Source organism: Pan troglodytes, chromosome 23, assembly GCF_028858775.2.
Source record: "Pan troglodytes isolate AG18354 chromosome 23, NHGRI_mPanTro3-v2.0_pri, whole genome shotgun sequence".
NCBI lineage: Eukaryota > Metazoa > Chordata > Mammalia > Primates > Hominidae > Pan > Pan troglodytes.
In genome coordinates this window covers 22,448,094-22,470,276 of record NC_086016.1, presented here as the reverse complement: position 1 = coordinate 22,470,276, position 22,183 = coordinate 22,448,094, and the positions used below count along the sequence as shown (strand labels likewise).

The window sequence follows — 22,183 nt, the reverse complement described above, 5'->3', positions numbered from 1 at the left end:
CCGGGAGGCAGAGGTTGCAGTGAGCTGAGATCACACGACTGCACTCCAGCCTGGGCAACAGAGCAAGACTCTGTCTCAAAAAAAAAAAAAAAAATAGAGAAGGGTGAGGAAAAGCATTCATAATCAGGCCCCTGCAGTACTGTTTTTCAGTATGACCATTTTCAGTATTGACCGTGTATGTTTTCTGCCTGATTGTAGTCAAAGAGCATCCCATTCTGAGCTGGGCACAGTGGCTCACACCCGTAATCCCTGCATTTTGGGAAGCCAAGGCAGGTGGATGGCTTGAGTCCAGGAACTGATACCAGCCTGGGCAACATGGTGAAACTCCATCTCTACTAAAAATACAAAAAAAATTAGCCGGGCATGGTGACTTGCACCTGTGGTCCCAGCTACTTGGGAGGCTGAGGGAGAATCAACTGAGCCCAGGAGGTTGAGGCTGCAGTGAACCGTGATGGTGCCACTGCACTCCAGCCTGGGCAACAGAGCGAGACCTTGTCTCAAACAAACAAACAAACAAACAAACAAACAAAAAAGAGCATCCCATATCCCATTCTGCTTCTCTCAGTGACTTTTGTCCTGGGCATTTTCCAGTTTAACACTCAATCTTCATCATCCCCTCTCGTGTCTAAGTTTTAACTATTCCAAATAACATGACAAGTAATAGTTGCTTTGTTGAGCTTTTCAGGTATTTTAGATTATTTCTTTAGGTTCATGCAACAGTTCTCAAAGTGTGATTCTCAGACTAACAGAGTCTGCATCACCTGGGAACGCTGTGTTATGAGGCACCTCAGACCCACTGATTCGGAAGCCCTGAGGGTGGGTCTTGGCGATCTGGCTTTTAACAGGTCCTCTGCTTGTGAGATCCTCTGGGCCAGCACATTAGTTTTCTATTGCTTCAGTAACCTATCACCACAAACATAGCAACTTAAGATAAATTTATTCTGCATTCATAAGTCCTCTGACATGGGCCTTGCCAGGCTAAAACCAGGGTGCGGTCAGGGCATCTTTCCTTTGTGGAGACCCTAGTGGGGATCTGCCTCCCTGCTCACTCAGGTGGTTAGAAGAATTCAGTCCCTGGCAATTGCAGTCCCATTTCCTTGCTAGCTGTCAGTTGAGGGCCTTCTTGGCTTCTAGAGGTCCCCACTTTTCCTGGGGACACTTCATCTTCAAAGCCAGCAATGGCAGGTTGAGTCCTCCTCACTTCTCAGCTCTCTTGTCTGGCTTTACCCTTCCTTTTTTTTTTTTTTTTTTGAGATGGAGTCTTGCTTTGTCACCCAGGCTGGGGGGCACTGCTGCAGTCTCGGCTCACTGCAACCTCTGCCTCCTGGGTTTAAGTGATTCTCCTGCTTCAGCCTCCGGAGTAGCTAGGAGGACTACAGGTGTTCGCCACCACACCTAGCTAATTTTTCTATTTTTAGTAGAGACGGGGTTTTGCCATGTCAGCCAGGCTGGTCTCAAACTCCTGACCTCAGGTGATCCACGCACCTCAGCCTCCCAAAGTGCTAGGATTACAGGCGTGAGCCACCACCCCCGGCCTCCCCTTCCACTTTTTTTGTTTGTTTGTTTGAGACAGAGTCTCGCTCTGTCGCCAGGCTGGAGTGCAGTGGTGCTCTTGGCTCACTGCACCCTTTGCCTCCCGGGTTCAAGTGATTCTGCTGCCTCAGCCTCCCGAGTAGCTGGGGTTACAGGCATGTGCCACCATGCCCAGCTGATTTTTGTATTTTTAGTAGAGACGAGGTTTCACCATGTTGGCCAGGATGGTCTTGATCTCTTGACCTTGTGATCAGCCTGCCTTGGCCTCCCAAAGTGCTGGGATTACAGGCGTGAGCCACCACGCCCGGCCTCTCCCCTTCCACTTTTAAGGGCTCATGCAATTGGATGGATCACCTGGAAAATCCAGGAAAACTGCCCCATCTCAGGGTCTGCACCCTTAATCCTTTTTTTTTTTTTTTTTTGTATTCTTGTACCCTTGATCCTATCTGCAAAGCCCCTTTGGCTGCTTAAGGTAGCATATTCTGGAGATTAGGAACTAGACATCTTTGGGGGCCACTATTCTGCCCACCATAGCTAGAGAACCAAAAACGGCTAATCAGTCGAGAAGGTAAGATTTTTACGGCTCTTAATACTTATTGCCAAATTCCTTTTCTGGCATGTCAGACAGATACATAGTAGTATGGCTTTACCACACCCTCAACAGCATTGGGTTTTGTGATTTTCCTTCTCTGCAGTGGTTGCTAGTTGAAAAATTTGTCTCTGATGTTTTGATTTTGCGTTTCTTGAATTACTAGTAGGTTGAACATTTTTCCATGTCTTTGTTTACTGTTTGGACAATTTTGAAGACAAGAGAATATTGATGTTGACTACTCCGCAAGGAATTACTTCCACTTTCTGTCTCCTCCCCCTGTCTACTGCCTGTGTTGAGTGCTGCAGAGGAGGTTGAAGACATTTCAGTGGAGTCCATGTCTCTCAGGCAGCTTCGTTTCCTGGAGGGGAGAGAAGCAGTGCCCTCAGACATGGGGAATGACCACATGCTGATGGGGGCACAGCCACACACTCAGGGGCAGAGACTGGCTTAGGGCCGGGTGGCCTAGAGGAAGGGCTGGGCTGGAGCAAAGCCAGAGAGAATGGGATCATTCTAGGGGAGGGCCCAAAAGACAGCCTCCTGCAGACTCGGCCATCCCTGGGTGAGAAAGCAGCAGCCTGGCCCATGGACAGGATGTTTCAACACTGGCCCTGTGCCATCCTTCCAGGGGGCCTGACCTGTCAGAATGGTGGGTAACTGTTGCCACCTTGGTCAGTGGGCTTGTGGGGGAGCTGGCAGCCTCGTCCCAGCGGGTGCTGGGCTTTATTCTGGCCTTGGCTTTGCAGGTGGCCTGCTACAGCTGCACGTCTGGACAGTGGTCATCCGTCTGCCCACTCCCTGCTGGGCACGGTGAGCCTGGCATTGCTGTGCTGGACAACAGGATCTATGTGTTAGGTGGCCGCTCACACAACCGCGGCAGCCGCACAGGCTACGTGCACATTTACGATATGGAGAAGGACTGCTGGGAGGAAGGGCCCCAGCTGGACAACTCCATCTCAGGCCTGGCGGCCTGTGTGCTCACCCTGCCCCGCTCCCTGCTCCTTGAGCCGCCCCGCGGGACCCCTGACCGCAGCCAGGCCGACCCGGACTTTGCCTCTGAGGTGATGAGTGTGTCTGACTGGGAGGAGTTTGACAACTCCAGTGAGGACTAGGCTCCCCGTGCCTGGCATCAGAGGGAAGGGAGGCTGGGGCTGCAGGGCAGTGAAACCCACGCAGCCTAGGCCAGAGCACGTTACTCCAGGCAGGGCCCCTGCCCCTGTTGGCCACAGCTTATGGGCCCTGCCCTCTTTCTTCACACCAGCCCCTTGGCCAGCCTGCCGCAGGCATCTCAGGGCCGTGCAGATCCCAGGCTGTGGATTACGTCACTGCAGGAACTGCTTCTGAAAGGCTTTGGCCTTCCTCAGTGAGCCCTGGAGGGGTTGGCCTTCTCTCCTCCCTGCCTAGATCAGTCCTTCTCCAAAAGGACCTGGGAGCTGGCAGCCTGGGCAGGGGGGCTGAGGCACGTGGTAGCCCTCTTTCTGTGAATGGGGTGGGGCTGTGGGGGCAGCTGGGGTTGGAGGATGAGAGCTCCTGAGGGGCAGAGGAGCAGAGATGCATCAGCTCGCCTGGGACTGGCTCTGTGATAAAAAGACCCCTCCCGCTGGGTTTTCAGACCCCATGTTGTTGATCAATGAAATAAAGCATCTTACAGAAGGTGTTAACTGTTTTTCTGTAGCCACAGCCTCAGTTCCTTTCCACAGTGCACCCAAGCTGCATCCCCAGGAAGCGTGGCTTCTGGGGTCAGAGCTGCCATCTGGGAGAGGCTGTGGAAGCCCAGGCCAGAAGCCAAGTGGCACTGGGAAGACCCTGCCTGAGAGGGAAGCACAGTAAACTCCACAAGCTAACAGGGCACTCAGTGGGAAAGCTGGAACTCACCCTGGTCTGGTGACAGGTGGTTGTGCAGCCACTTGAGTGTCTTCTCTGGTATGGAACTTGTCTCCCAACCAGGGCAGCATGCAGAGTTTCAGCCCAGCTCGTTAGGAGTCTCTCAGCCTGAGGGTCAGGGAACCAGAGCCTCAGCACCTGGGAGCGGGGCAGCATCACGGTGGCGGGGGGGCCCCTCTGGCCTGTGCCCGGCTCCTCCCAACCTCCTGAAGCTGAGTGTGCTGGGGAGGGGAGCTGCATGTGCTACAGGTTTGCCAGGTAACCCTTAGGCACCCAGTCTCAAGGACCACACTGGCACAGCAGCTGGGACCCTCCCCTGTTCACCTGTCCCGGTGCTTTTCTTGCCCTCTGGAGACTGCCAGGCTTAGCCTGCACCCTGCATGGATGGGCTGTGAGTCCACACCAGCCTCACTGCAGGGCTGCACCACATGAAGCTTTCTTCCATCCTGATGCCCTCATAGGGTCTGCACCTGCAGATTCCTACTATGAGCCTTGTGCCCAGAGCCATCCCGCAGACAGGGCTGTAACTTGCCAAGGCCCCATCCTTTCCCAGTTGACTGGGCAGAGCATGGGGACAGCCATGTGTTCCTGCTGGCATCCTGTCCCGGAAGAGAAGGGGGCAGTGTGTGCTCCTTGATGGGAGGAGAGGGGATGGGGAAGGGGGACTATCAGTCACTCTGGGCTCTCCTAAATGGATACCCCAAGGATTCTTGAGGGTAGAGACAAAGCCCTCAGAGTTGGCCTGTGCCCCCAGGGCTGTGGTATGTGGGTGTGTGTGTAACCTGAAGACCTTCCTCACTGTCCTGGGCCCTGAGTACCCCTGAGGAAACATGACATTGCCTTGGGGTGGCAGACCCGGTGTTGAGCCCTAGTGGGGCGGGATGGCTATACACTCCAGTGTCATCTCCCTTTCTCCTGAGGGTGAGGCGCAAGAGCATGGGTTCAGAGTAGGAACCCCACTCTGTGGGTCTCAGACCCAGCACTTCCTGTGTCTCTGCTACCACCTGGCAGGCCAGGGCAGTAGCTCCTGCAGACCTCAGAGGTTTCTGGAAAGGAGGAGCACCAGACATGCCCCACCACTCTCCAGTGCGTCCTGACACCATGCTGGCTGGCAACATCTCACCTGAGCCACCAGCCACAGCCACAGGTTTGCAGGAGGCCTCTGGTCTGCAGGGGCAGGAAGGGCTCACTGAGGTCCTGCACAGCCTGGGGAGGGGTGGAGAGTGCCTTGGAGTTGGGCGCAGCCTGGCCCTGCCACTGTCAGCCTTGGGGCTAAGCTGGGTTTCTAAGGGTTACACCTGATACCCTGGAGCTGAGGCAGCCCAACTTGTGCTCTCCAGTGTGGCTAGGCTCTTGGTCCCTGCTTTCATGCAAAACCCTCCTCAGCCTTCAAAGTCCACTTCCTTCTGGCAGCCATCCTGGCCAAAACCAGCAGGCCAGGGCTCTGGGCTCCAGCAGTTTGCCTGCGTGGTGGTCAATTGTCTGTGGGTTCCTTCTACATCCTGGTGCCATGTGGATGATCCTTCATTCCTCCCATACTTCTCAGTCTTCCCCTAGGGGTGCAGTGGTGGTTGGGAGAAATGAGGGCTCTGCCCATGACACCCAAAGTTGCCATCTACTGCAAGGGATGTATGTACCGGGTCGTGAGGTGAGACTGGGGACGGTCCTCGTCCTGAGAGCAGTGGTGGATAGCCACATGTGAGATTAAAAAGACTACTCTGGGTGGCAGACAGGGGTGGGCAGAGATCTAAGACATTTAGGAGGTCCTGGGAGATTGGGGGGCACCATCCAGGTGGTGCCCTCCCTGGACAGGTCTGGGGGAAGGAGAAAGGTGATGGAATTTGATATGCCTATTCATGACCTCCATCCAGCTGAGGTGAGTGTCCCCTCCAGCCCAGGGGTTCAGTGCCTCTAAAGCCAGGAGCTGGGCTGGGACAGACCTTGCAGCCACTGGGACCTCTGCTGGCCTCTATTGGGAGCCGCAATCTGGATCCTCCGTGGGAGGGGCCCCAGCACTGGGAGGGCATTGCTGAGGTCAGGGCTGTGCCCAGGCTGAGCTGCCCAGAAGTGGTTGGCCTGTTTATTTGTCCCCAGGTAGTTGCATTCGTGTCCACACTAGTTCCACTTTTCTTTCAGCCCACCCCACCTCCCTCCTGCACCAGCATGGCTGAGTGAGGGGCCTGCTCCTCCCCATCCCACTCTCTTGCCTGTGCCAGCCTGGTGATGCCCATGGCCTTGGGCCTTTCAGTGGCTCCTCCTCCAAGCCCCCTCCTCCAGCCCCACCCTTCAGGGCTATCTGGCCACACCTGGACAGAGTCTGCCTGCCCTCCCTCAGTGAGCCTGTGGGCCGCATGTGGCCTGCTCCCCAAAGAACAGAGGTGCCCGCTTCCTGCTTAGGCCTTCTGCCAGCTCTCAAGTCCCCAAAAGACAAACATCCTCACTAGGACCTGGCTACACACGGGACATTTGTGCTCCCTGCCCAACTTCCCAGCTCCTTGGGCCTGAGAGTCGGTCTGCCCCAGTTGCCCCCCGGGGACCCGCACCCTGCTGCCTCCCAGTCCAAGTCCAGCTTCCCCGCTGGCTCCCTAGGGCCTGTCCCTCTGTCTTGCTCCCTTCCCACACCTTCCTTCTGCTCTGTGCTGTTACCCACCTTACCTGATGCAGGAGTTCCCACTCTCTAGCCCCAGCCTCTCCTGGAAATCCGACAGCCAGCAGAATCCACCGCCCAGGCTCCCCCAGCCCCCTTCACTCCTCAACTAGGACTGCAGGGTTTCCATCCCGGGGGTCTCCTTCTGTCTTTACCTCTACTTCCTACCGCAGTCCACAGCCTGGCCATTCTACTTCCTCTGTATCTCTCCCATCCGTCCCTACGGAGACCCCTTCCCCCAGGCCTCGGGTCCGGACCGAGTCTACTACAGGCCTCAAGCATCCTGCTCGGTCCGCCCCTTGCGAGCTCTGAGTGCGCAGGAGTGCGCAGGGGGAGCTGACCGCACACCCCAGCACTACAAGGACTTCGCGGTGGGGTGCTGTGGAGTTGGCTTTCGGCCTCGACCTGGGCTGTCTGCGGGCCCCACTCCCTTGGCCGGTTCCGAGGCGCTGGGAGCGGCGGTGGGCTTGCGGAGTCGCGTCCGTGTCCCCGATCCGCCTTCCCGTCCCGGGCCTGGCCTACGCAGTGGGCGCGCAGGGGCGGCTGCTTCGGTAGATGTCTAGGGAGCGGAGGGAAAGGCGCGGGAACCGGGGATTCCTCGGGCGGACCCTCCCTCCACCAGCGCTCGGTGGGCCTCCTCCAAGTTCGCCCCCAAGTTTGCGAGCGGCAAAATGGGGGCGGGGGCTGCGCGGAGGGGCGGTGGCTAGGCCGGAGGGTGGGGTCTGGAGCGCGGGGCGGGCGCTGCCGCCTGGCCGGCCGCGGCTGGCCCGGGATCAGGGAGCCGATGTGGAATTTCCTGCCCGGCTCGGCGCCCCTCCTGCCGCCCCCCGCCCGGCCTCGCACTCCGCTTCCGGCCGCTCTCGCTGCGGCCGCACCCGCGCCCGTGCCCGCCCCGCGCCTGCCCCGCGCCTCATGGAGGGCGCAGGGCCCCGGGGGGCCGGGCCGGCGCGGCGCCGGGGAGCCGGGGGGCCGCCGTCACCGCTGCTGCCGTCGCTGCTGCTGCTGCTGCTGCTCTGGATGCTGCCGGACACCGTGGCGCCTCAGGAACTGAACCCTCGCGGCCGCAACGTGTGCCGTGCTCCCGGGTAGGAGCCGGCCTGGCTGGGGGAGGGGGCCGAGAGGGACGCTCTGGGCAGTGGGGGGGCGGCGCCGGGCATTGGGAGGGGGCTACCGGAACCTTCCTACGCCAAGTGTGGGCCCCTTCGGCTCCCTAGCCAGCGCGGCTCCGTTCCAGGCCCAGCCTCGGCCATGGGCCACGACAGTGCATCCCAGGGAACCCTGGACGAGAAGTCACCTGAGGGGAGGATGGAGTGCCGTGGGCACCCAGGGGATGACACGCGTTGTCCGGGATATCAGGAAAGACCTGGAAAAAGGGACCCTTGACCGAGTTGTGAAGTCCACGGGGAAAAGCTGGGGAAGGGCATTCAAGCCAAAGGAACTGCATGTGCTAAAGCCCCGCACTAGTCCGACTGGAGCCGGGAGTGGGAGTGAGGAGGAAGGTCAGGGGAGGAGGAGCGGTGCTAGCCGGGGAGGTCCTGGAGCAAGCCAGACTTGGAAAGACAGATTCGCGTCTTAGAGCGGGCGCGGGTGGGAGGGTGGTGACCCAGGCGAGCGTCGAGGAGCCGGCGCTCGAAGTGGACCAGAAGCGGGAGGCGGAAGGACTATGACAGGCACAGGGGACCGGAGGATGTGGGAACCCTGGCGACAACCAGGTGGGGATACTGGGTGCAAGAAGGGGCCGCGCAAATGTGGGGCGCCGGCTGGGGAAGCCAGTGTGGGACAGGCAGGCGACAGGCCCGGCCGGTGGGGGCGCGAGCCCGGGAGTTTGCACGGAGGGCAGAGAGGTGAGCCCCGGACGCCAGGAGTTAGAAGCTGGGGTCGGGGGAGCCGGTGGGCTGGCCAAAGGCCACAAGGTCAAGGGCATCTCCACGCAGGGGTGAGGAGCGGGCGTGTGGGGGCGCCTTGGCGCGGATTGGAGACGCCGCACGGGCTGGCAGCCGCCGAGGCGGCCGCCGGGCTCCGAGCTGGGTCGCGTCGGGGCGCCTGAGCCACGGACCCGGGGCAAGCCGAGTCCAGGGGCTCGGCGCCGGAGACAAGGGGCTGCGAGGGGGCAGCGCGGGGTTTCCGAACTCTGGTCCCGAGGCGCGCAGACCCCTCCCCGCTGCGAGCCCCGCCTCCGGGGCGGGGGCCGGCCTGGCCCGCCATCTGCTTCGCATCGATGCCGCCGCCGCCGACTCCCGGGCCTCCCCGGCCCCAGGAATGCAGCGGCGGCGGCGGGCGGGGCGGTGCCTGGAGAGGGGGAGGGCGCGATCGCCGTGGTCTCTGTCTACTCACTCCAGCCCTCTTTCCCAGACAGGCCCGGGACCAGGAATGGGGATCCGGTGCCAGGCTCTAGCTGTCGGGAGCCTGAGAGCCCTTTGCTCCCGCTCCCCTTGTCTGCAGACCTCCCAGGAGGCGCCTGCTCCAGGAATCGAGCCTGGGTTTGGGTTCCCATCCTGGTGCCACCCTACCCAGCTGTGTGGACCTGGGCAAGTCATTTGACCTCTCTGGGCCTGTCTCCACCTCTGTAAAATGGGATAGTGATCACAACCCCCTCATGGGGCTAAGTGGGGATCGCTGTGGTCATGAGTGGCAAGGGTCGATGGGAAGGACAGCCACTCTGGGCACTGCCCACCTGGGGTCTGGGTCATGTCTTTGTTGTCCTCCCACATCTTGCAAGGCTTCCATCAGCCCTTCCCTTTCCTGGGAGGCAAGGATGGGGAGAGGAGAGTGCAAAGCCAGTAAAATCCTATGCACCTACACTATGCCAGGCCTGTATTGGTGTAGGGAAGCTGCAGTGGAGACCCTGACCCTGTGGCAGAGGAGACACAGTCCAGAAAAGCAAGTGTGTCTAGACATCTAGCAAGAGCTGGGAGGTGTTGGGTTGGGGAGTGCTGTTTCCTTTAGGGTGTTCTGAGGAGACCGGCTGAGAAGGTGGTGAGTGAGCACAGGCCTGCAGAAGAGCACGGAGGCCCTGTGGGTGTCTGGGGCAAGGTTCCCAAGGCAGAGGGCCTGTGAAAGTACAGGAAGGATCCAGGAGGCTGGGCAGAGTCCAGGAGGGGCTGGCGGAGGAGCTGCCAGAGAGTGAGGGTGGGCAGGCCACCGTGGGCTGCCACTGCTCAGAAGACTTGGGCTTTTCTTCTGAGGGCCATGGGACCCCCTGGGGGCTTTGCACAGAGAAAGGGTGGGATCTGACCAGGATTGGCTGCCAGGTGGCAAACACTTCACACCGTGGGGGGCAGGGGGTGGAAGCTGGGGCCAGTTACAAAAAGCCAGGGAGATGGAGGGTGGCTCTCACAAGGCTGGGATAGGGAAGGAGGAAGTGATCCCATTTTAGATGTCGTTTAGAAGCTAGAGCTCAGCGTCTTTTTTCTCAATGGATCTGGTGTAGACAAGAAAGAAGAGTCAGAGATGCTTCTCCAGGTCTCAGCTTCCCAGCCTGAAAGGACAGGCAGGGTTATCTGAGGCAGGGAAGACTCAGGGTGCAAGGAGGTCAAGAGTTCAGGTTTGGGCTGGTTGGGCATGAGGCCCATGAGGTCTCCTTCTGGTGACATCATCTATTGGGCAGTTGGATTTGCAAGTCTAGCATTGACGGGGAGAGCCCTGCTGGAGGGTCCAAGGTGTTGTCAGTGTTCAGTGAGCTTCCCGAGGGAGCTAGTGTGGACACGAGAGATCTGAGGATGGGGACAGAAACCAGAGGAGAGGTGTCCAGGCGGGGCAGGAGGAGGGTCGGACAGGTGTGGGGTCTGAAGGGTGTGGCAGGCAGAGAAGCTTTTCTGCCTGGATTTGGGGGAGAACATGGACAGGTATGGACCCCATGAGCCAACTTGAAGATGTGAGAACTCACAGTGGGTTTGAATCACAGAACTAATGCTCTACGAGGGAGAAGCCTACGGCATGTCTTGCTTGCTGGGGGGCCTGGGCCCAGCCTATGGCCTGGCTCCTGAGGGTCTTGCCGACTTACAGGGCAAGCGTGGGAGCAGCCCTGCAGCAGGCCATCTTTCCCCACCCGTCTTTGTAAGATCTTCAGAGAGTGGGCTTCCCACCACCACCCGGCCTTTTCTGCCAGCCCTTCCAAGAAGGAAAGCATCTTGTTCTCAGTGAATCCAAATGGACTCTGTCCTGCTGGTGGGCATTAGCTCTGCTGGGGTTAGGCCTGGGTGCCCGCTAAGCCAGAGATGACCGAGTGCACTCAGAGGCACTGCAGCCTGTGCTCAGGATCCTTTGTGCTTAGTATGTGCCAAACCACTTCATAGGTCTTGGCGCGTGCTCTCTCTCTCTCTCCTATCTCTCTCTCTCTTTTTGAGACAGGGTTTCACTCTGTTGCCCAGGCTGGAGAGCAGTGGTGCCATCACAGCTCACTGCAGCCTCAAACTCCTTGGGCTCAAGCAATCCTCTTGCCTCAGCTTCCTGAGTAGCTGGGATTATAGGTACATGCCAGCACGCCCGGCAAAAAAACATCTTGGCTCTCTTAATCTTCCTACAGTAGAGCCCTACTATATAGCTAAGGAGCCTGAAGCTCAAAGAGCTTAAGCTGCATGCCTGAGGTCACACAGCAAGTGGCAAACCCAGACATCAAACCCAGCTGAGTGTGGCCCTAAAACGAGGGTCCTAGCCACAGAGCCTTATGTCCAGGGCAGAAGGGGGTTAGTGCTTCTGGGGCAATTCCAGCAGGCCACCTGGCAAAGCTCCCCACAGGAGGGACACCTGCAGAGGCTCTCCATCCAGTGAACATGGTTCAGAAGCAGACACAAGTGGGTGGGTGATGGCCAGCAGACCTGGGTCTCCCTGCAGATGGGCACCTTGGTGCCCCGTGGGTCAGGGCTGGGTGGGTGGAGACAGTGGGGGCAGGGGCCAGGAAAAGCCAGGCCTTTGTATTCCTGTCTCTGGTTTCCAGTTTTATTGTGGAAAATACACTGGACCAATTCCCCAAAGTTTGAGATTTTATGGTCCTGTTCGCCAGGTCCCATCTTTGGCCTGAAGGAGAACCAAGCCTTGTTCAGGAGGAGGGGCCTCGAGGCCTAGGTGCTCTGTGCAAGGGGTGGAATTCTGTCTAGCTGGGGAATGGCTGGGGCATCCTCGGAAGCCTGGGCAGGAGCATGCCAGGCATGTACTATCCTGAAATGCATGGTGTAGGGCCAGTCTATCCCATCCCGCTAGGGTCTTCAGGCTTCCTCCCAAACTCCGCCCCCCACCACCTTCCGGTTCTAGATTCAGATACTGAATCCAAGCCTGCTTGTGAAGAAGCGTGCTCCCTTTCTCTAAAGTGCGAATGGCTGTTACATGCCTTTAGGATCGAGGCGAAGTTCTGGGTCGGCTGGGAACCTAGGATCCCGCAGCCTTGGTGGCTCTTCCTTCTCAGCCTCCTCTGCCCCTGAATGTGGGCTAACCCCAGCTCATCCCCTACGAACCCTCTCTAGCCATCATGGCTTCACTCAGGCAGGGCCTCCAAACCTTTGTGCTCACACACCCCATCCACCCAGGGTTTTAGAGGTTGTGCTCTCCTGAAGTGCTGCGGTAGCATTGTGTACTCTGTAAAGCCAAATCAAATGGAACAAGCGGAAGACAATCAGCATAAACAGGCCGGGCACGCTGGCTCATGCCTGTAATCCCAGCACTTTGGGAGGCCGAGGCGGGCGGATCACCTGAGGTCAGAGTTCAAGACCAGCCTGGCCAACATGGCAAAACCCTGTCTCTAGTAAAAATACAAAAATTAGCCATGTGTGGTGGCACATGCCTGTAATCCCAGCTACTTGAGAGGTTTGAGGCAGGAGAATTGCTTGAACCTGGGAGGTGGAAGTTGCAGTGAGCCGAGATCGTGCCACTGCACTCCAGCCTGGGCAACAGAGCGAGACTGTTTCAAAACCAACAACAAAGGCATAAACAGATGCTCTAATAGCTCCTTCCTCCACCCTGGTCCCTGAGCCCTTTTGCCACAGTTTGACTTTCCTCCTGCACGTGGAGGACTCCCCGTGTGCCTGCTCCTTCCCTAGTGGCTGGGTGGGCCTCACCCCACCTCCCTCCAGAAGCCCCTCTGCCAAGTGGTCACCTCACTGTGTCTACATGCCACCCCCCGTCCCCCTGTCCAGAGGCTGCCCCTCCCCACTGGAGCTCAACCCCAACTGGGCATCTAGGTGTGTCCCTGTGGCCCAGCTAGTCCTAGTGCCGCCCTCATCATGTCACATCACATGACATCTGGATCCATGACACCCATTAGGCTGGGCCCTCCACTTGGAGGGATGCCCTAGACCCTCACATTTGGGCAGGTCCTGAGGCCCATGGTCCTCTCCCTGGCTGCTGCCTCACTGCTGTCCTTCCTGGGACTCCAAGGCCACTTTTCTCAGGCCTAATGGCTGTGGGAGGAGGACACAAAGGAGTTAGGTGAGATGGGGTGGGGGGTTCTGGGCTGGAAAGTTCTTGGCGGTGAGGTCTGTTTGTGGCAATCCTCCACCGCCAGACGACAATGCCTGGCAGGACCTCATTAACCACCCCCTAGGACAGGAGCGCAACTGCAGAGGCAGGGAGGCTGTGCGGAGGCTGCGGAGGAGCCCGGAGCAGATGGGGGCTGGGGGAGGGGCATCGGGCTTAGATGTCCTCCCTCTGCTCGCAGCTCCCAGGTGCCCACGTGCTGCGCTGGCTGGAAGCAGCAAGGGGACGAGTGTGGGATTGGTGAGTGGGTCACCCCGGGGACCTGGGGCGGGGGAGGGGGCGGGGCTAGGATGCGCAGCAGCTCTGGCCTGTCTCGTCCACAGCGGTGTGCGAAGGCAACTCCACGTGCTCAGAGAACGAGGTGTGCGTGAGGCCTGGCGAGTGCCGCTGCCGCCACGGCTACTTCGGTGCCAACTGCGACACCAGTGAGCGTGGGGTCGGGCCGGTATTGGTCGGTGGGGCGGAATCCTGGAGAGATGGGGCGGGGTCCAAGGTGGGGCGGGGTCGGATCCGCCTTCGGGGCGGGTCCCCAGAGGTGGCGGCTGGAGTGCGGGACGCGGGCAGGTTCCGGCTGGCTGGGGGCACCTACTCAAGCACCGGGGCCTTCCACCCCCTCCGCTCCTCCCCTGCAGAGTGCCCGCGCCAGTTCTGGGGCCCCGACTGCAAGGAGCTGTGTAGCTGCCACCCACACGGGCAGTGCGAGGATGTGACAGGCCAGTGTACTTGTCACGCGCGGCGCTGGGGCGCGCGCTGCGAGCATGCGTGCCAGTGCCAGCACGGCACGTGCCACCCGCGGAGCGGCGCGTGCCGCTGTGAGCCCGGCTGGTGGGGCGCGCAGTGCGCCAGCGCGTGCTACTGCAGCGCCACGTCGCGCTGCGACCCACAGACCGGCGCCTGCCTGTGCCACGCAGGCTGGTGGGGCCGCAGCTGCAACAACCAGTGCGCCTGCAACTCGTCTCCCTGCGAGCAGCAGAGCGGTCGCTGTCAGTGCCGCGAGCGTACGTTCGGCGCGCGCTGCGATCGCTACTGCCAGTGCTTCCGCGGCCGCTGCCACCCTGTGGACGGCACGTGTGCCTGCGAGCCGGGCTACCGCGGCAAGTACTGTCGCGAGCCGTGCCCCGCCGGCTTCTACGGCTTGGGCTGTCGCCGCCGGTAAGCGCGGTCTCTCGGCCAGGGAGGGAGGAGGTGGAAGGGCGGGCCGCCGATGGGGACAGGGGTGAGGCGGGTCCCAGCCTTCCCTAGCCTCCGACCCCTCCCCCAGGTGTGGCCAGTGCAAGGGCCAGCAGCCGTGCACGGTGGCCGAGGGCCGCTGCTTGACGTGCGAGCCCGGCTGGAACGGAACCAAGTGCGACCAGCCTTGCGCCACCGGTTTCTATGGCGAGGGCTGCAGCCACCGCTGTCCGCCATGCCGCGACGGGCATGCCTGTAACCATGTCACCGGCAAGTGTACGCGCTGCAACGCGGGCTGGATCGGCGACCGGTGAGCAGCCCTGCCTGCGTCGGCCCAGACACGCAGTCCCCCGCCCTGCCTTCCTAACAAAGGCCCCTCTGTCGAGGGCGCTGTGGTCCGTTTGCCTCCATTTCTGCTGACGCCTCCTCCCCTCTTTCCAAGGTGCGAGACCAAGTGTAGCAATGGCACTTACGGCGAGGACTGCGCCTTCGTGTGCGCCGACTGCGGCAGCGGACACTGCGACTTCCAGTCGGGGCGCTGCCTGTGCAGCCCTGGCGTCCACGGGCCCCAGTGAGTGCCCCGGGACCGGGAGGGGGTTGGGGGCTTGTACCTGCCACAGAGGGGGGTCCAGCCGACGAGGTGGCCTCTCCACCCTGAGCTGGGTTATCACCTCAGCCTTGGTCCCTTACCCCAGCTAGGGAGTGACAGTAGGCTCTTTGGGCAGTTTCCTGCCCGGATGTCGGGGAGCTCACGTTCAGCGCAGGATCTGGTGACCAGTCCAGCCTGTGTCAGTGGGCTCTTGAGGTGACCCCGAGTTGGTACAGAAGGACCAGGGACCTCCACTTACAGCCAAGGGTCTGGTTCAGCAGCCCCTCTTCCCACCTAGCCGAGTCAGCCCCAGCAGGGGGCGCTGCGGCGCGGCCACCACGGGTCCTATCCCCCAGGCCCCCCCACTAGTGTTGTGCAACATTCGTTTCCAAAACATCCACTACCCAATATGTGCCACGGGCGGGGCGGGGCTTCAATCCCTAGACGACGAATGCAGCGAGAGAGAGCCCGGTTCTGGGACCCTGGACCCTGGGCCCTGGCCGCGGGTGAGGGGTGAGGGTAGGGGGCATCCTAGGGGGGCGGCTGTGGCTTGCCTTGACCCTATGTCCCGGCAGCTGTAACGTGACGTGCCCGCCCGGACTCCACGGCGCGGACTGTGCTCAGGCCTGCAGCTGCCACGAGGACTCGTGCGACCCGGTCACTGGTGCCTGCCACCTAGGTAAGTGGATGAGGGGCGTCCCGTTAAGGAATGCAGGGGGTGCCAGACACCGCGCTGACCCCATAACCCCCTACAGAAACCAACCAGCGCAAGGGCGTGATGGGCGCGGGCGCGCTGCTCGTCCTGCTCGTCTGCCTGCTGCTCTCGCTGCTCGGCTGCTGCTGCGCTTGCCGCGGCAAGGACCCTGCGCGCCGGTGAGCCCAGATACTGCCCCGCTTTCGCCTGGGTTCAGGCCGCACCCTCTGGGTGCCACCGGACCCAGATCCAACCCTTCCGCGCCCCTGCCCCGGACGTGGCCCCGCCCCTTCTGTGCTTGGCTCCGGCCGAGATCTAATCGCCCCTGGGCCCCGCCCCGGCCCCGCCCCTCCGCTCAGACCCCGCCCCCGCAGGGAGCTTTCGCTTGGGAGGAAGAAGGCGCCGCACCGACTATGCGGGCGCTTCAGTCGCATCAGCATGAAGCTGCCCCGGATCCCGCTCCGGAGGCAGAAACTACCCAAAGTCGTAGGTAAGGATGACAGCGCGGGGTATCTGGGAGAAACACCTCTCGACGCAGGAAGCTGCTGGGAAATGGGTGTGAGGGGGTCTAGATCTCAGTGAGGAAATGGGGGACCTTGAGTGTTGATGTGCGTGGGCGCGAGGAGGTGCGACCAGAGGGAAGGTAAGAGGTGTGGCAGCTGCTGAGGGCGAGGTAAGGTAGGAAGGCAGGAGTCCTAGGTGCGCCGGCTGATGTGGGCATACGTCAGAAACGTTGGCCCTGAGAGTGATCGCATCAGGGGTGTGTGGACATCTGGGTCCCGCAGGCTCCCCCAGTCTGTAGGAGAATGCTGTATATCCCGGCCAGAGCTGCTGGGGGAATGCGTGGCCACGGGAGTGCCCTGCCCCACGGAGAGGACCCACCCTCCTGCCTACATCCCCAGCAGTACCCAGAGATCCTCCTGGAAAGTGGGCAGGCTGGTCCCCACCCACCAACAGGATGGGGGGGTGGGGTGTGCCGCTTCTCTCCATGCTGACTTGCACCTGGGTGGACCCTCTCTTCCTCTCTTTCCCACTTATTTCTAAAGATGGAGGGGAAGGGGGCTCAGACTCTTGGGAGATGAAGGAAACAGCTGAGAAAACCCCTTAGCCAAGCCGGGCATGGTGGCTCATGCCTGTAATCTCAGCACTTTGGGAGGCCGAGGCAGGTGGATCACCTGAGGCCTGGAGTTCAAGACCAGCCTAACCAACATGGAGAAACCCGGTCTCTACTAAAAATAGGAAAGTAGCCGGGTGTGGTGGCGCATGCCTGTAATCCCAGCTACTCTGGAGGCTGAGGCAAGAGAATCACTTGAACCTGGGAGGCAGAGGTTGCAGGGAGGCAGAGGTTGCAGGGAGGCAGAGGTTGCAGTGAGCCGAGATCGCACCATTGCACTCCAGCCTGGGCAACAAGAGCAAAACTGTCAAGAAAAAAGAGAAGAGAGGAGAGGAGAAGAGAAGAAGAAAGAGAAGGAAGGGAGGGAGGGAGGGAGGGAGGGAGGAGAAACCCCAAAACTGTCGAAAGAAAAGAAAAAGCAAGCAAGCAAGAGAGAGAAAACCCCTTGGCCCACCTAGCAGCATGGCATCTGGGGACATAGGTGTGGGGAGTGGACCCCACATCCCTCTGTGGAATGGAGGCCAGGCTAGCCAGCTTCTGGGGCCCCCTGTTGTGGGGTCTGCATCTCTGGAGGCCAGGCCTAGGGTGCAGCTTGCTGAGATGGGCTGAGCCAAAGGGCAGCCCTGCCACTGCACATTTAGGCTCAGAAGTGCTCCAAGGCTTCCTGATTCGCACAAGGCAGGGCCTAAAACAGAGCTTGGAGGCCTTGGTGGCCTGTCCCAGCCAGGTGTCTTCTTCAGCCCCGTCTCCCACCTTTCTGGCCTTTTCTCAACACGTCAGCCCAACCTTTTCCAGCTCCCTAGATGCACACACTTGCCTTGCACCTTAACACATGTTGTGCCCATGTTTCTTTTCTGGGTTCACCTCTACCCATTCTCCAGTCCTGGCCCAGTGTCACTGTACCTGTTGAGTTGCCTGTGCCCCCTGCAGTCCAAGAATAGGGCTGGTCTTGGTCACCCCATCAACATTTGTCACAGCAGGGGCTAATGAGGGCACCGGCTGGGGCAGAGTGGACCCCTGGCAGCTCTGCCTCATCCTTCCCCAGTGGCCCACCACGACCTGGATAACACACTCAACTGCAGCTTCCTGGAGCCACCCTCAGGGCTGGAGCAGCCCTCACCATCCTGGTCCTCTCGGGCCTCCTTCTCCTCGTTTGACACCACTGATGAAGGCCCTGTGTACTGTGTACCCCATGAGGGTAAGTAAGGCCCTGCCTGGGCATCACTCCAGCCCAGTGAAATGTTCCCATGGAAAAGCTGTGTTCTGGGTGGGACACAGGAGAAGGGCAGACAGCATGGAGAGGAAGGCCTTGGCCATGCTGGTACCTGAGGGTTGCCCACAGAGCTGAGGCCATAGAGCTGGACTCTGCTGTTCAGTACCGGAGACAGGTGTGGGGAGATGGGTAGGCCACAGCCCAGGGTTGCTCCTGGGGGAAAGTAGGCAGAGAGAAGTTTCTGGGCTTAGGTAGGGGGTGGCAGAGGAGACAGGAGGAAGGGATCCACAGAGTATGGGAGTTGGATCCACACACAGCCTTGGATCCACAGATAGCAGAAAGCAGCCTGATGGGCTGGGATTCTGCCCTGTCTCCTCCCTTGACCGTGCCCCCAGATGCCACGGGCAGGTGACCAACTCAGAGCCTCAGAAGCCTTATCGCTCTTTTTTTTTTTTTTTTTTTTTTTTTTGAGACGGAGTCTGGCTCTGTCACCCAGGCTGGAGTGCAGTGGCATGATCTCCAGTCACTGCAACCTCTGCCTCCTGGGTTCAAGCAATTCTCCTGCCTCAGCCTCCCGAGTAGCTGGGATTACAGGCGCCCACGACCACGCCCAGCTAATTTTTGTATTTTTAGTAGAGACAGGGTTTCACCATATTGGCCAGGCTGGTCTCAAACTCCTGACCTCAGGTGACCGCAGCCTCCCAAAGTGCTGGGATTACAGGCGTGAGCCACCACGCCCAGCTAGAAGCCTTCTCTCTTAAAGAAGGATAATGGAACCCCTGTGGGGATGTTCCAGCCTCAAATTCGATGATGCAGGCGCCCAAGGCTGGAGGGGTGTTGGGGCAGGGCTGCCAGGCCAGGCCAAAGTTGGGCTTCAGTCGCGGGAATGCGCCCATCACTCCTTGCACAGCCTGAGTTCAGAGTCAGCTGCATAGCCTGAGGCTCTGAAGTACACATGTGTGGTTGGTGCTCTGTGCCAGGCACGTCTAGATGCCAGGGTGACACAGTGCCAAGGGCGTGGGTAGAGGAGGAAAGGTGAAGGTTTGCGCCTGGAGGTTGGAGCCCCTAAAGGTATTCCTGAAGGCTGTGACCGCCCTGCTCTTCCCTTGCCAGAGGCACCAGCGGAGAGCCGGGACCCCGAAGTCCCCACTGTCCCTGCCGAGGCGCCGGCGCCGTCCCCTGTGCCCTTGACCACGCCAGCCTCCGCCGAGGAGGCGATGCCCCTCCCCGCGTCCTCCGACAGCGAGCGGTCAGCGTCCAGCGTGGAGGGGCCCGGAGGGGCTCTGTACGCACGCGTGGCCCGACGCGAGGCCCGGCCGGCCCGGGCCCGGGGCGAGATTGGGGGCCTGTCGCTGTCGCCATCGCCCGAGCGCAGGAAACCGCCGCCACCTGACCCCGCCACCAAGCCTAAGGTGTCCTGGATCCACGGCAAGCACAGCGCCGCTGCAGCTGGCCGTGCGCCCTCACCACCGCCGCCAGGCTCCGAGGCCGCGCCCAGCTCCAGCAAGAGGAAACGGACGCCCAGCGACAAATCGGCGCATACGGTCGAACACGGCAGCCCCCGGACCCGCGACCCAACGCCGCGGCCCCCCGGGCTGCCCGAGGAGGCGACAGCCCTCGCTGCGCCCTCGCCGCCCAGGGCCCGAGCGCGGGGCCGCGGCCCCGGCCTCTTGGAGCCCACGGACGCCGGCGGTCCCCCGCGAAGCGCGCCCGAGGCTGCCTCCATGTTGGCCGCTGAGCTGCGCGGCAAGACTCGCAGCCTGGGCCGCGCCGAGGTGGCCCTGGGCGCGCAGGGCCCCAGGGAAAAGCCGGCGCCCCCACAGAAAGCCAAGCGCTCCGTGCCGCCAGCCTCGCCCGCCCGAGCGCCCCCAGCGACCGAAACTCCGGGGCCTGAGAAGGCGGCGACCGACTTGCCCGCGCCTGAGACCCCCCGGAAGAAGACCCCCATCCAGAAGCCGCCGCGCAAGAAGAGCCGGGAGGCGGCGGGCGAGCTGGGCAGGGCGGGCGCGCCCACCCTGTAGCAGGCTGTGGCTCGTCCGTGCGCAGCTCCCTCAGCTTCGCAGCGCCGCCAGCCACCCCACGCCTCCCACGCGACCGGGCACGGGCGGCCTCCTATTGGCCGAGCACCGCGCGGCTAGCGGAGGTTGCGTCTCATTGGCTCAGGTCCTGCAGCCGCTCCTGGATTGGAGCAGTGTGCTCTGGCGGGAAGGGCCCATCCCGTTGGTCGAGGCCTGACAGGCGCATAGCGGGCGACTCCCTCCCCATTGGCCGAGTTATGGAGCGCTCCGACCAGACAGCGTCTCATTGGCCAAAGATGGGAGGGTTCCGCTTAAAGACCGCCTCTTACTGGCCAGGAGTGGACTTGGTTAGGGCTACCTTCTCATTGGTTGCGGCCAGAAGCACTTCTGCCCGGGCTGCCTCTCCCCCGCTAGGGCCTGGTGCCTCTGGCTGGAGGCTCCCTCCCTTGGCCGTCCCAATAGAGCCCGGGGCTACTTCCACTGGCCAGGCTCCCGGGCATCTGGTTGACCCCAGCCTGGGGAGGAGGGCTGGTCTCCGCTCCTCAGGGGCTTAGTCCGTCCCACCCCTTCCCTTCCCTGGCGCCCCGGGCCCCGGCCCCTCAGCTGTCAGCTGGTTTTGATGGCCTCCCACTGCCCCACACGCCGCGGGACCTCCAGGGGCGACTCTAGTGGCCTGAGGAGATGTATTTATAGGCCCCCAGCAGGGCTGCTCCCCCCTCGGCCGGTGCCCCAGGATGGGCTCCTCCCGGCGGGGGCTTGGCCAAAGCTTTCTTAATAAAATGCCTTTCCCCTCATGCTCTGATCACTTCCTGTTTGCAGGCTTCGGCCAAAGATGCCCCCCAGAAGTAACTTTATGTGACGACCTGTCCTGCACTCTCCCCCACCCCTTATCTCAGCGGGGAGCCCTGGAGCCCAGGCCTGGGTCTCCCGGGACCATGGTGGAAGTGGGCTGTGTCAACCCACAGGCTTCGTTTGTTTATCAAGTTTATGCGGCCCCGATCTGGCCTGCCCCATTCTGGACTGGTCACGGGGAGGAAGGTTGGGTGGGGGCAGATCAGGCAGAGTCCCTGACTGAAAGGGACAGGCGATGGGCCTGCCTCGGATCCCGGCCTTTTCCCCTGGCCGCTGCTGTTAAACTTGGGCCTCAGAGCTGTTGGTGGCAGCTTGCGGGGGGTGCAGAGGCTGCGGCCAGGGGGCCGCGGGCGCTTACTCCAGCCGGGCCTCCTCCAGCACAAACAAGCCGGTCTCCTGCTGCACAGAGCCCTGCTGTCTGCCTCAACGGGTTCCTTGTCCTCAGCCGGAAACTCTCCTGCCTGCCAGCCCCGCCTGCTACTGCGGAAGGTTGAGGGAGACGGAGGGAGCGCCCGGGGCAGATCCCCCGCCCCCAAGCCAGACCCTGCTGCCTGGCTATCTGTGACCATCTGCGCCCTACGGCCTCGCTGCTCCTGACCCGCCTACCCTCCCGGGCAGGCCTCCTAAGTGACCCTCCTAAGCCGCAGACCCTCACCTTCCATGGCCCCTGCTGTCCCCACACTAAGTTCCCCCAGCTCCTGCCTGTCTGTTCTCCTCCCGCCTCCTGCCTCTGCCCGGCAGGCCTCTTCCTGTTCTCCTGCATCTCATCTTTTGATGCCCAGCTCAAAGTCTTCCCCTGCTGCCAGGATCTTCCGATCACCCTGCAGCCGCCACACAGCACTCATTGGTCTCACGCTGGCAACTTGGGGCTCTCGTCCTGGCCGCACTCTCATCCTCTGACCAGATGCCCCACGGAGGTCAACTTTGGTCACCCATCTTAGAGGGGTCACCCATCTCAGAAGGCCCAGCCATCTGAGTGGAGACTGCATCCTGCCCTGGGTCGGCCGTCCAGAGCAGCTGGCAGGACACAAACAGGCAGCACGTGGAATGTGGGATCCCTGCCTCTGGGCCACACTGCTTCCCTGGAGCCAGCTGGGCACCCTCCCAGCCATGGCCCTGTGGCTGGAAAGCCTCTGCTCTGTTCGGGCACTGCGCCATGCGGGCTGCTGTGGTTAAGGCCAAGAGGGCAGATGCCCAGCCGGGCTCGGCGAGGGCAGGGCAGTGCCTGCATGTGGGTGAGGGGTGGGCAGTGCAGGGGCTCAGACCACATTCTTGTCTAGGCGGTGCCCACCCCCCAGAACGATGAGGATGCCACACTGCTGTTCCCTGAACCCCTAAGCCCTCAGCTCTTGCTATTTCTCCTCCCCCAGCCTGGACCAGCACGATTTGGAGAGAACAGGGATGTCCCAGTG

General features: G+C 61.1%; 2 protein-coding genes and 1 long non-coding RNA gene across 7 annotated transcripts in view; 2 read left to right on the top strand and 1 right to left on the bottom strand.

Moving 5' to 3' along the window:
• KLHL22 (kelch like family member 22) overlaps positions 1-3,788 on the top strand; it is a 53,576-nt gene extending 49,788 nt beyond the window's left edge. For all 4 annotated transcript variants that reach the window (XM_054675999.2, XM_016939737.3, XM_016939736.4 and 1 more), the window contains one exon: positions 2,869-3,788. In XM_054675999.2, the coding sequence (XP_054531974.1) occupies positions 2,869-3,234 (366 nt within the window). In that variant the 3' untranslated portion in view covers positions 3,235-3,788. The remainder of the gene's footprint in view (positions 1-2,868) is intronic.
• On the bottom strand, positions 921-7,359 carry LOC129138533 (uncharacterized). The gene is made up of 2 exons (XR_008541857.1): positions 3,998-7,359; positions 921-2,483 (listed from the first exon to the last, which is right to left on the bottom strand). It is a non-coding gene; the product is annotated as an uncharacterized LOC129138533 (long non-coding RNA).
• A 56-nt stretch (positions 7,360-7,415) lies between these two features.
• SCARF2 (scavenger receptor class F member 2) lies at positions 7,416-20,713 on the top strand. 2 transcript variants are annotated; one of them, XM_016939732.4, is made up of 11 exons: positions 7,416-7,738; positions 13,303-13,361; positions 13,445-13,546; positions 13,754-14,273; positions 14,383-14,601; positions 14,734-14,862; positions 15,456-15,559; positions 15,636-15,753; positions 15,934-16,064; positions 17,734-17,886; positions 19,015-20,713. In XM_016939732.4, exons 1-11 carry the CDS (start codon positions 7,566-7,568, stop codon positions 19,920-19,922), a joined length of 2,616 nt encoding a protein of 871 aa, XP_016795221.3. In that variant the 5' UTR covers positions 7,416-7,565; the 3' UTR covers positions 19,923-20,713. The 2 variants fall into 2 exon arrangements, with proteins under 2 accessions (XP_016795221.3, XP_016795222.3); XM_016939733.4 differs by having other exon boundaries at positions 7,417-7,738; positions 15,949-16,064.
• The last annotated feature ends 1,470 nt before the right edge of the window (positions 20,714-22,183 follow it).

Coding starts and splice junctions, on each gene's coding strand:
- SCARF2 (XM_016939732.4), top strand. CDS start 7,566: ATGGAGGGCGCAGGGCCCCGGGGGGCCGGGCCGGCGCGGCGCCGGGGA. Junction 14,274..14,382: donor GGCTTGGGCTGTCGCCGCCG/GTAAGCGCGGTC, acceptor CCCCTCCCCCAG/GTGTGGCCAGTGCAAGGGCC. Junction 14,863..15,455: donor CCTGGCGTCCACGGGCCCCA/GTGAGTGCCCCG, acceptor ATGTCCCGGCAG/CTGTAACGTGACGTGCCCGC.